Source organism: Etheostoma spectabile, chromosome 21, assembly GCF_008692095.1.
Source record: "Etheostoma spectabile isolate EspeVRDwgs_2016 chromosome 21, UIUC_Espe_1.0, whole genome shotgun sequence".
Taxonomy (NCBI): Eukaryota; Metazoa; Chordata; class Actinopteri; order Perciformes; family Percidae; genus Etheostoma; species Etheostoma spectabile.
Window position 1 is genome coordinate 7,966,669 of NC_045753.1, and position 12,724 is coordinate 7,979,392.

Genomic DNA, 12,724 nt, shown 5'->3' on the forward strand with positions numbered 1-12,724 from the left:
TGTGTGTGTGTGTGTGTGTGTTTTTGTGTGTGACCAAGTTACCTCTGGCACACTTAATAATAAACCTACACTGCGTGCATCTGCAGCAGAGCAACGTGGGCTTCACCTACCACAGCAGCACTTCCCTCCAGTTCGACTGACGCTGTGAGCTTTGTTGAGATAAACACATATGCATGGAAAAAAAACACATGCACACACTAAAGTATTTACATGTACAGTAATTATAGCCATATATTATATATGAATAGAGCAGTTTTGTTTAATAACCCAAAGCGTAACAATGCAAATAATTGTTAATGTCACTTTGGTCAGGGAGAAACCTCCGTGACATCAACAGTGAACAACACTTGGTGTAGACATACATAACTCCACAGACACACATACACTTTTTTCTTTAAGCATACAACATGTCTGCTCACATGCTCTGATGTCATTTTTCACTGTGTGGAGTAGGAATTTTTTTCAGCCCCAAAAGGAAAAGTTGAAATGAGAGCGAGAGATGAAAAAGCAAGAAATAGGAACTGGCGTGTGTGGTTCAAACACATAGGTGAATTGTCCTCTTTGTGTTTTGAAGTGTGAGGCGTTCACTGGAGGAAATAAGAAACAACGCCGTGGAGGTGCTTGAAGCTCATTTGACCTCTCTGCGAACTGGGTTGGGTTTCCTTTCGGTGTTCACACACAAGATTGGTTGGTCTTTAATGTGCAGAGAAGGCTTGTTTCACCTCTCTGTCCATCTCCTTCCCTCCTTTTTTAAACGTCTGTGTGTCGCAGCAGAGGACTGCTCCTTCCTCTGCACAGAGCTGGTACTGAACTAAAACCACAGCAGCAGCCCACACACTCCAGGTTTAGATCGCTGGCTTCATGTCATTTATCTGTCAGGTCTGAGCTTTTTCTAACTTGTCAGCCGGCAGACATATTGAGAACTTAGAGCAGAAGAGGTTCACTTTCTGTATCTCAGACTCTCCCGCCAGCATGACTGCATCACATTTATTTAGATGTGTTTCAAGTGTAATACGTAACACATAAAAAAACATTCATACTTAGTGTGAATTAGTAATTCGTTAAATTAAATTAATTAAAATCAATTACAGTGGTGTGAAAAAGTGTTTGCCCCCTTCCTATTTCTGTTCCTTTGCATGTTTGTCACACTTAAGGGTTTTGGAACAACAAACCAATTTAACAATAGTCAAGGACAACACAAGTAAACACAAAATGCAATTTGTAAATGAAGGTGTTTATATTAAAGGTGAAAAAAAATCCAAACCATCATGGCCGTGTGAAAAGTGATTGCCCCCCTTGTTAAAACACTATAACTGTGGTTGTCCACACTGAGTTCAATTTCTCTAGCCAACCCAGGCCGTTATTGCCACACCTGTTCACAATCAAGGCATCACTTAAATAGGAGCTTGACACAGTAAGGTCCACCAGAAGATCCTTAAAAGCTACACATCATGCCGAGACCCAAAGAAATTCAGGAACAATTGAGAAAGAAAGTAATTGAGATCTATCAGTCTGGAAAGCGTTTAAACCATTTCCAAAGCTTTGGGAATCCAGCGAACCACAGTGAGAGCATTATCCACAAATGGCGAAGACATGGAACAGTGGTGAACCTCCAGGAGTGGCCGCCGCCCAAAATTACCCCAAGAGCGCAGCGACGACTCATCCAAGAGATCACCAAAACCCCACAAACAACGTCCCAAGAACTGCAGGCCTCATTGCCTCAGTTAAGGTCCGCGTTCATGCCTCCACCATCAGGAAAAGACTGGGCAAAAATGGCCTGCATGGCAGAGTTCCAAGGAGAAAACCACTGCTGAGCAAAAAGAACATCAAAGCTCGTCTCAATTTCTCCACAACACATCTTGATGACCAAGACTTTTGGGACAAAATTCTGTGGACCGATGAGACAAAAGTGGAACTCTTTGGAAGGTGTGTGTCCAGTATATCTGGCGTAGAAGGAACACTGCATTTCATAAAAAGAACATTATACCAAAAAAATATGGTGGTGGTAGTGTGATGGTCTGGGCTGTTTGCTGCTTCAGGACCTGGAAGACTTGCCGTGATAAAAGGAACTATGAATTCTGCTGTCTACCAAGAGATCCTGAGGAGAATGTCCGACCATCTGTTCGTGTACCAAACTGAAACGAACTTGGGTTCTGCAGCAGGACAATGATCTAAACACACCAGCAAGTCCACCACCGAATGGCTGAAGAAAAACAAAATGACGACTTTGGGAGTGGCCTAGCCAAGTCTGACCTGATCCTATTGAGATGTTTGATATGACCTTAAAAAGGCGTTCATGCTCGAAAACCCTCTAATGTAACTGAATTAGGACAATTCTGCAAAGATGATGGGACAAAATTCCTCCAGGACGCTGTAAAAGCCTCATTGCACGTTATCGCAAACGCTTGGTTGCAGTTGTTGCTGCTAAGGGTGGCCCAACCGTTATTAGGTTTAGGGGGCAATCACTTTTTCAACAGGGCCATGATGGTTTGGATTTTTTTTCACCTTATAAAAAAACACCTTATTTACAAATTGCATTTTGTGTTTACTTGTGTTGTCCTTGACTATGTTTTAAATTGGTTTGATGTTCCGAAACACTTAAGTGTGACAAAAATGCAAAGGAACAGGAAATGAGGAAGGGGGCAAACACTTTTTCACACCACTGCAGTTATTTAAAAGCTAATATACTTCATTTCTTTGGGCATTCCTTTTTTTTATACAACTTTATTTTCATTTTTGTTAGTATAGCAGACATACAGACAGCACATAGCTACATATTGAACAGTAATCACATCCTATGTGGCAGCTGTAGATATTAGGAGAAAAAAAAGAAAATAAAAAAAACCCTGGAATTATGATGCTGCTTTCACAGCAAGAGGAGCGAAACAATTGTAACAAATTATAGAAAATGAGTCAAATAATAAAGTAAAATAACACAACTAAATAAGGGGGCTTTCAGCTGGGGGCAAATTAAGACAGTGATGGGACTGGTCCCACTGGCATTGGTAGAAGAGAAGTGAATGGGTTCCAAATCGTCCTAAATTTCTCGTGCTTCCCATCTCTCAGATATCTTACATTTTCAAGATGGAGGCAACTCATTAAGTCCCGTACCCAGTTTACATGAGCAGGTGGTTGTCTTGACTTTCGTGCATTCCATTTTAAATGAATTTTAAATATGCTCATGAGACAAAGTGTTCTAATTACCATCAGAGAAAGCTTTAGATAACACAGTTCTGTCTAATAACTTCTGTGCCTCCTTAAAGGCACAATTCATCCCAAAATCAAAAAATCTTATTTTTCCTCTTACCTGTAGTGCTATTTTTCAGTCTAGATTGTTTTGGTGTGAGTTGCCCATGGTTGGAGATATTGGGCATAGAGATGTCTGCCTTCTCTCCAATATAATGGAACTAGAGGGAACTCGGCTTGTGGGGCTCAAAACGCCAAATACATTTAAAAAACACAGAAGCAATGTCTCCTTATCATCTTCAGTGCAAGATGAAAACGTTATACCCTTTATCCTCGGCCCCGCTGTACTGTTAGCTAGCTCAGGTGAGCTACCAGAATCGGTTCTCTATAAAATCTCTTATGAGTGCACTTCTTTCTGCGCAATCAAACAGTCGGCGGGTGTAGAAAGTCTGTGGATTGTCTTGTGGATCAGCACAAGCTGAGTTCCCTCCAGTTCCAATATAGTGGAGAGAAGGCAGACATCTCTACAGCTGATGTCTCTGACACTGGGCTACTCACACCAAAACAATCTAGACTGATAAATAGCACTTCAGGCAAGAGGATCAACAGGTATTTTTTATTTTGGGGTGAACTGTCCCTTTAAGAAACAATCTGTTAGTGAAGTATGCAATTTCTAAGATGGCATAGTCAAATGTATTTTGTCCAATAACAGTCCAAAAACCAAAGATATTTAATTTATAGCACTATAAGAGCAAGCAAAAGCAGGTTGCCATTTTTGCTTCATAAATTACTTTTAACAGTTATGATGGAGATTAAAAAGATGACAGTGACATTGAGGGAAATGTGCTTATTCACGTTTTTTCCGGCAGTAAAAGAATATTCATGTGTCAAAGTTGGTTTTGACAACAGGGTTGTTTGCCTGCATGTTCACTAACCAACACAACACACACTTCTGCAGGTCACAAGATGCCACTGAACTTCTACACGAGGACCTGGTTTTGGTGAGGAAAAGAGAAAATTCAGTTCACTTCATAATTCTACTAGGAATTAATTATTATGAACGAGTGATTACTTTATAGCTTTATCTGTATATTGTTTTAATTCACACTTAAGAAGAAACACCCACCTGACCTCGGTTGGACTTGTTTTCAGACATTTATCATTTTCTTTTTTGCTTAGTCATGATCACCAGGGCCACTGAGCCCCACACCACCTACAAACATATTTAACACATATGACTAATCACCACCACGTGCATTTTTTTGAGACATAAGTTTGTGTAGAAAAAGGACAGGAAACATCAGATGCTAACACATTTACAAGCATTGCTGCAGGTTAACAGAGCACAAAGCGTTACTGTGTGTCAATGCACAGCCTCAATCACGGCTACGTGTGTTCCAATTTATCCACCAACAACTAATTTCTGTGTGTGTGCATGTCTGTCTGACTGAATGAAGGTGGAGCAGCGGGTGGAACCGGCCAAGAAGGCGGCTCAGGTACTTCACAAGAAGCTGCTGGGCTGCATGCAGAGTCAGACAGGGCTGGACGCTGAAAAACGAATGGTACAACTGGCAAAACTATTGCATCCAGAAGGACAGGTCTGTTATTTGATTGGTTGCTGAAAGGCGTTACGTCTGCTTCTGTGTCCACAGAAAAAGCTCCCCCTGATGCTGCTGTCCGTCAGCATGGCAGAGAGCCTCAAAGACTTTGATGCAGACTCCTCTATCAGGTGACCATTGTCCGTCCGTCCCTCCATGCTGTTGACTGATAGCTGTGTTGACTGCTGTCATGAGAAAACCTCATGACTTTTGTACGGTGGTTTTCAGTTCTGGGTGGAGAAGAAAGATGATCCCACACGCAGTCTACAGCTTGTGACTAGAATTTTATTCGTGTTTTTTTATTTAGGTTTTGAGGCTCTGATTGAGTAGCTATGTGAGTTATGTGTCGCTTACTCTGTGTGATAATGTTTCAATTGTTGTTGTTTTTTTGTCCCGAGGGAGACCCATTCTGGTTCAGAATATCTAGTTCTTGTTGGAAGCTTTTTTCTCTCTTATTGTTTACAGTTTTTCCCCATATTTGAGAGATACACATACAGTATCTTTCACATAACATACACAAGAGTTGACCGTGTGTGTGTGTGTGCGTGACAGGAAGGTGTTGGAGATGTGCTGTTTCATGGAGAAGATGCTGGCCAGCATGCTGGCAGACTTTGAAATGAAAGTGGAGAAAGATGTTCTGGAGCCACTCAACAAGCTCAGTGAGGTGAGAATGTTCTGCCTGTTGTTGAACAGAGACTAAAAGAATATTTCTGATTGGCGTGCTTCATATGAGCCAGCTTGTGTGTATATGCAGGTTTAACCACAGCTATAAATACATGCCAGAACATTAACAGAGGGATTAGGTGATAGAGAAATGTTTAAAGCAGACATATTATGGGAAACTCACTTTTTCAATATTGTGCACATACATCTGGATATCTGGAGGGCCTACTAATTACAAATAGTGAAAGAAGACAACCCAGTCTCTTTTGTGGGCTGCCAGAAAACATGGAATTCAACAAGCCAATAAGACGTGGCGCCCCTTCCTATGTCACATGCAAGCTCATTGAATACCAACCCCAATCCTAATATCTCCACACAGCTTGAGAACTAACATTGCAAAGGTGCACCATATTTTTCTTGCAAGCCATTCATAGCAGACTGGTCTTTTTAGGAGGGAGGGTTAAACAGGTAGAGCGGAGCGCGTCAGACAGAGGACAAATACAGGTATTCTCACACAGACAGTATAAGGAAAATAAAGTGTTTTTGAAAATGAACATGAAAGCATGTAAACATGTAGTTGAAACCCAAAATACAAGTATGAACTAGAAATGAGCATGATATGGGACCTTTAATGTTGTTTGTTTTAAGATGGTTTTGTATTGCATTGCATGGTGGTTTTTTTTTTTCTCATTATGTATTCATCTATAATTGTATATATGCATGTGTCAATGTCTTATTACAATGTTAATTTTTGTCCTTGTATATTGCCATAATAAATGAAAGGACAAGCTACCTGTAGCTGAATGAAAATAAAATAGCAAACTATGAGAAAAAAAAGGATATTGAATAACTCTTGTTCCAATTCAAATTGAGTTTTTCCTCAAATATTTTTTTCCCCTTCTAGGATGATTTACCAGAGATTCTCAAGAACAAGAAGCAGTTTGCAAAGCTCACTACAGACTGGAACAACGCAAGAAGCAGGTGCATTACACAGCCTCATTCAGGGCTACGTGTGTTACAGTCTATACACAACAACTAATTTCTGTGTGTGTGTGTGTGTGTGGGGGGGGGGTCAGGAGCCAAGCCAGCACTGGACCCCAGGCAAAGCAGGATGGGCTCAGGGAGGAACTGGAAGAATCGTGGAGGAGGTTGGAGAGTATCAAGGTACCAGTGTTTTATTTTACAACCACCTGGGCCGCAGCAAGCATCCACCCCTGCTGCAGTGTGCAACTCCGCCAACTCTGTGGAATCAGCACAGTGGCCTCGACCTTTGACCTCTTTGTTTCTCTGTCTCTGTAGGACCAGTACTCTGCAGATCTGTATCACTTTGCAACTAAAGAAGATGACTACGCTAACTACTTCATCCGTGTGAGTTGCGGTTGTCATGGCGTGTTCTTTGTTTGTCTAAGGTGTGTAATCAAAATAACTCCTCTCCTGTTTCTCCGACCATAGCTTCTCGAGCTGCAAGCAGAATATCACAAACATTCCCACGAGTTCCTGGACAAAAACATCAGCGAGCTCAAAGAGAATCACAGTCAAAAAGGTGAAGTTAGTTTGCAACAGCTTATTTGCTACACTGTCACTGCAATATTCCTACGTGTGTTCTTATTTCCTCTTGTGCTTATCTGATTCTGCAGAGCCTCTGCAAAACCTCTCTAAACAGAAGGTCTACGGGGAGCCTCTTCTCTCTCATTTGTCTCGAAGCAACAGAGAAATCGCCGCACCCATCCAGGAGTGTATTCACATGCTGTTGAAAACGGGCATGACTGAGGAGGTAGGGCTTTTAGTTTAATTCCTCACAAAGCTATGCACCTAAGCATCATCCCAGCATGCATGTTTTGTTTCTTTGTGTATTTTGAATTAGACTTATGTGCTGCTGGATGTTGATGACTTATTCCCTTTAGAAATGTGTATTTTTGTTGATGCTTGATTTATTTTCTCCTTGGCACTGTAAACTGTTTTCAGCTATAGAAACCAGCAGGTTTATGATCCTTGAATGTAACATATTTAAGTGTATGGCACTGGGCATAATCCTTTACACTGTAAGGACATGTACAGTGCCTTGCGAAAGTATTCGGCCCCCTTGAACTTTTCAACCTTTTGACACATTTCAGGCTTCAAACATAAAGATGTAAAAATTTTATTTTTTGTGAAGAATCACCAACAAGTGGGACACAATTGTGAAGTGGAACGAAATCTATTGGATATTTTAAACTTTTTTAGCAAATAAAAAACTGAAAAGTGGTGCGTGCAAAATGATTGGGCCCCCTTGCGTTAATACTTTGTAGAGCCACCTTTTGCTGCGATTACAGCTGCAAGTCGCTTGGGGTATGTCTCTATCAGTTTTGCACATCGAGAGACTGAAATTCTTGCCCATTCTTCCTTGCGAACAGCTGGAGCTCAGTGAGGTTGGATGGAGAGCGTTTGTGAACAGCAGTTTTCAGTTCTTTCCACAGATTCTCGATTGGATTCAGGTCTGGACTTGACTTGGCCATTCTAAACACCGGATACGTTTATTGTGAACCACTCCTTTGTAGATTTTGCTGTATGTTTGGGATCATTGTCTTGTTGGAAGATAAATCTCCGTCCAGTTTCAGGTCTTTTGCAGACTCAACAGGTTTTCATCAGAATGGTCCTGTATTTGGCTGCATTATTCTTCCCCCAATTTGAACCATATTCCCTGTCCCTGCTGAAGAAAAGCAGGCCCAAACCATGATGCTGCCACCACATGTTTGACAGTGGGGATGGTTGTGTGAGGCTGATGATCTGTGTTGCTTTTACGCCAAACATATCGTTTTGCATGTGGCAAAAAGTTTGATTTGGTTATCTGACCAGAGCACCTTCTTCCATGTTTGGTGTGTCTCCCAGGTGGCTTGTGGCAAACTTTAGACGAGACTTTTTATGGATCTTTGAGAAATGGCTTTCTTCTTGCCACTCTTCCATGAAGGCCAGATTTGTGCAGTGTACGACTGATTGTTGTCTAGGACAGACTCTCCCACCTCCGCTGGAGTTCTCTGCAGTTCATCCAGAGTGATCATGGGCCTCTTGGCTGCATCTCGATCAGTCTTCTCCTTGTCTGAGCTGAAAGTTTACAGGGACGGCCAGGTCTTGGAGATTTGCAGTGGGTCTGATACTCCTTCCATTTCAAAATGATCGCTTGCACAGTGCTCCTTGGGATGTTTAAAGCTTGGGAAAACTTTTTGTATCCAATACGGCTTTAACTTCTCCACAACAGTATTACGGACGCCTGGTGTGTTCCTTGGTCTTCATGATGCTCTCTGCACTTTCAACAGAACCCAGACTATCACAGAGCAGGTGCATTTATACAGAGACTTGATCACACACGGTGGATTCTATTTATCACCATCAGTCATTTAGGACAACATGGATCATTCAGAGATCCTCGCGAACTTCTGAGGTGAGTTTGGCTGAAAGTAAAGGGGCCAATACATTTGCACGCACCACTTTTCAGTTTTTTATTTGCTAAAAAAGTTAAATATCCAAAAGATTTCGTTCCACTTCACAATGTGTTCCCACTTGTTGGTGATTCTTCACAAAAAATAAAATTTGTATATCTTTATGTTTGAAGCCTGAAATGTGTCAAAAGGTTGAAAAGTTCAAGGGGGCCAAATACTTTCGCAAGGCACTGTACCCTATTTCTTGTGTGAAAACATGACTGAAGGCCTGTGCCAGCACCTCAGTGAAGCTGTACTGACACCTTGGTGTTTTGAAGTACATGCTAACTTAATCATGTGAACATGATCCCAATGACCAGAAGCCCAGAGGCACACTGGGACCTCTCCAGCTACCAATCCACTCTCTCTACTTGGTCTATGCGGGGACTTGAACCTACGATCTTCCACTTCACAAGCCAAGTTCCCATGGGCTGAAGATTGAGTTTAATAAACACAATAACCTCTTTATTTTACTTGTCTTGAGTCATTTGTGATATAATCAGTGGAGGAAATGGCCCACTTAGCATATCTGTTTCAGGAATATGCAGGACGTGCCAATATTTTATATTCCATTTATATTCTTGTGTATTTTTCTATGCAGCAAATTTAATCTTTTGCAGGGTGTTAAGTGTTTGTGACAAGCACTGCTCTGTGCATGGCTGGTCTTGACTGCAGCCCTGCTCTTATCTTCAGCGCTCACATGTAAAAAATATTTCTTTCTCCATCCATCATGTCTTGTTTCTCTTCCTCCTCGCCCCTCAGGGTCTGTTTCGTCTGGCGGCCGCTGCCTCAGTGGTAAAGAGGTTGAAGTCTTGTTTGGATCAAGAAGCGGTCGACCATAGCGATTTCAGCATGGACCCTCATGCTGTAGCAGGTAAGCATCTTTTCCTTAGATTTCCTCTTAGTGGAGTCAGAGTTTCTGTGGAGAGCACTCTTCCTCGCCAACGTGACTTTCGCCGTTCAGTCTAACTGCTCAGTTCCTCTTCTGTTTACTCCAAATACAGCCCCTGAAGCAGCTTACAGTAAAGTAAAATGCATATTTGCCTGTGTGCTGGAGAATATTTAGAACAGTATTGTAAAAGCTTTCATGACAGTGAGAGAACAGTGAGAGAAAACATCATAACATCATTATGACAATATATATCTACTATTATATCTAATACCACAAAAATGTATTTCTATTATGTCAGCTTGTTTTAATGCAACTGTGATGATATATCTTTAAATGTGACAGGAGCTTTGAAGAGTTACCTGCGAGAACTTCCCGAACCTCTAATGACCTTTGAACTCTACAATGACTGGTTTAAAGCAGCAGGGTGTGTATAATATCTACACTATGTATTTCTTAATTCTACTCTGGTTTCAAGTCTGTTTCTTGAGTTGGATCGCTTTCTTCACAGAGAAAAAGACCTGACAGAGAAGCTGGAGCAGTTCAGAGTACTACTGAGGAAACTGCCGCCTGAGAACTACAACAACCTCAGGTGTGTCCAGCAACAACATGACCAAATGTCTCTGCATATGTCATAAATTTGCATGTCACTGCTGGGGTCAGCATTTCAGAAACAAAGAAGGACCATCCTTATTTTCAACTTATCAAATGCGTTTTTTTGGAAAGTAAAGTCGCTCTGCCGGTCGTTCGATCTTTTGGTCCAGACTTAAATATCTCAACATTCGTGGACTCTCAGAGAATGAAGCTTATCAGCAACTGTAATTAGCTAATGTAAGCATGCTAACACACTACACTAAGAAGGTAAAGCGGAAAAGCTTAGACGGTATAAAATTAGTGGACTTAGCCACTGTGATGTCGCCAATTGGTTTGTGGACCACCACACGTTTTGAAGCCTTAAATTGGGCATTTTGACTGTCGCCATCTTGGTTTTGTGGAGCCAGAAGTGACCATATTTGGATGAAAGGATGGTTTTTCCGCTCACAGGCGCTAGGAGGGAGCGAGACGACCACCATTCAACTAAAAAAAAAAGTCATATAACCATTCTAATGACTCCTAAGCTGTTCAGTTAAGGTAAATTAAGCTAAAAAAATTGTATAGTTCCCCTTTAAGCTAAACACTGAATTACCAGCTAATGCTAGCACTAGCTAGCTAGTATGGTTAGCAAGGTGCAGCCGTACCAGCCAACCTGTTTTTTTTAACAATTAGCTTTTATTAATTGAAAATGCATCATGAAAGAATCAAAGTTGAAAGATGAAAACACAGATAACATTGAAAAACAAGTTTACAGCTATTTAAATCAATATGTTCTGTGACATATATCTTATCTATCACATATACTGTATATATACCGTATATTTCTGAACCGTCTCTGTTTAAATGTAAATTGGCCATGGATTGCTAAACCTCTAATCTGATTGCCGCACAGTGACTTGTCATTACCCTGCTTTATTGTCTATTTTACTTGAAATGAGACAAACATTTTACAAAATGAAAGTCATACTGTAACAGAAAACTCAAACTAACAATTGATACCATAAACTCATTATGAAAATGTTTACAGAGGTAAAAAATCTGGTCAAAAGTAGGGTAATTTTTTTCTTATATACAATTTGACTTCTTTTTGCAATCAGTGGTGTCGCCCCTGCTGGTCCTTAGAAAGAATGCAGGTTTAAAGCACTTCCACATTGGCTTCACATTTAAGGCCTGGATTTTGCCAGTTGTGGTAAACATTACACCTGCTTAATATTAGCATTTTAGCATTGTCATCGTAACTATGTTAACATACTGACATTAGCATTTAGCTCAAAGCAAAACTTAAGTACAGCCTCACAGTGCTGCAATGGCGGTAGACTTTTGTTTGGTTTATCTAAAAGGTTTAACTAGGGGATAAAACCTGAAAAGCATGTTTGGATATTTTTAGTTCTCACCTGATAGCATTTATTTGTCATTTAAGTTTCATTCTGTGCACCATAGGACACAGTAAGTTTTACTGTAACACTGTTTAACCCACTGGACTTCAACCTTTTCAAATATTTTTTAACCAGCTTTGTACAGCTCTTTGATTTCCTCCCTTTACTACTTGTTTTTTCTCTCTTTCTCTTTGTCAGGTACCTGGTCCAGTTCTTATCTCTGCTGTCTGAGCAGCAGGCTGTAAACAAAATGACACCCAGTAACATTGCCATCGTCCTGGGTCCCAACCTGCTCTGGCCACGAGCTGAAGGGTGCGTAGTGACCTGTTTGTCTTTCTGTCTTTACCCTGCATGTACCATTACCATACTCCATTCACACATGTTCAGCCCATCTTTCCTGCTCTTCCTCTTTCATCATCGTTGTGTCCTAATAGGAAGAGATGAGCGTCAGTGACATATTTCATCAACAAGACCTGCTGGTCACATAAAACAGAACAGCAGCGACAAAAGTTAATGTCACCATATTCTGCAGCCTGAGCCTTTCCTGTCTATTTCTCTCCCTTTGTAGGGAAGCGGCTCTGTTTGATATGGCGGCAGCTTCTTCAGTCCAAGTGGTGACGGTCATTGAGCCGCTTATTCAGTACAGCTCCAGCCTCTTCCCTGAAGGTATACAAACAATGATGTGCTCTCTTCATGTGTGTGAGTATTTTGTCTTTAAAGTGTGATTATGGTTTATTCCATCCATCCATCTTCGTCCACTTATCCGGTATTGGGTCCCAGGGGCAGCAGCTCCAGCAGGGGACCCCAAACTTCCCTCTCCTGAGCCACAATAACCAACTCTGAATGGGGGATCCCCAGGCGTTCCCAAGCCAGATTGGAGATATAATCCCTCCACCTAGTCCTGGGTCTTCCTAGGAAGGCGCCCAGGAGGCATCCTTACCAAATGCCCGAACCACCTCAACT

The 12,724-nt window shown here is 41.4% G+C and overlaps 1 protein-coding gene across 2 annotated transcripts in view; it reads left to right on the forward strand.

The window, feature by feature from the left end:
* sh3bp1 (SH3-domain binding protein 1) overlaps positions 1 to 12,724 on the forward strand; it is a 20,695-nt gene that overhangs the window by 1,566 nt on the left and 6,405 nt on the right. For both annotated transcript variants that reach the window (XR_004327135.1, XM_032501509.1), the window contains exons 2-15: positions 4,145 to 4,187; positions 4,644 to 4,748; positions 4,839 to 4,915; positions 5,337 to 5,448; positions 6,352 to 6,428; positions 6,524 to 6,611; positions 6,747 to 6,815; positions 6,900 to 6,990; positions 7,085 to 7,221; positions 9,665 to 9,776; positions 10,137 to 10,218; positions 10,303 to 10,383; positions 11,960 to 12,073; positions 12,330 to 12,427. Coding sequence is in view for 1 of the 2 variants with exons in the window: in XM_032501509.1 (XP_032357400.1) it covers positions 4,145 to 4,187; positions 4,644 to 4,748; positions 4,839 to 4,915; positions 5,337 to 5,448; positions 6,352 to 6,428; positions 6,524 to 6,611; positions 6,747 to 6,815; positions 6,900 to 6,990; positions 7,085 to 7,221; positions 9,665 to 9,776; positions 10,137 to 10,218; positions 10,303 to 10,383; positions 11,960 to 12,073; positions 12,330 to 12,427 (1,286 nt within the window). In the remaining variant the exon portion in view is untranslated. The remainder of the gene's footprint in view (positions 1 to 4,144; positions 4,188 to 4,643; positions 4,749 to 4,838; positions 4,916 to 5,336; positions 5,449 to 6,351; positions 6,429 to 6,523; positions 6,612 to 6,746; positions 6,816 to 6,899; positions 6,991 to 7,084; positions 7,222 to 9,664; positions 9,777 to 10,136; positions 10,219 to 10,302; positions 10,384 to 11,959; positions 12,074 to 12,329; positions 12,428 to 12,724) is intronic.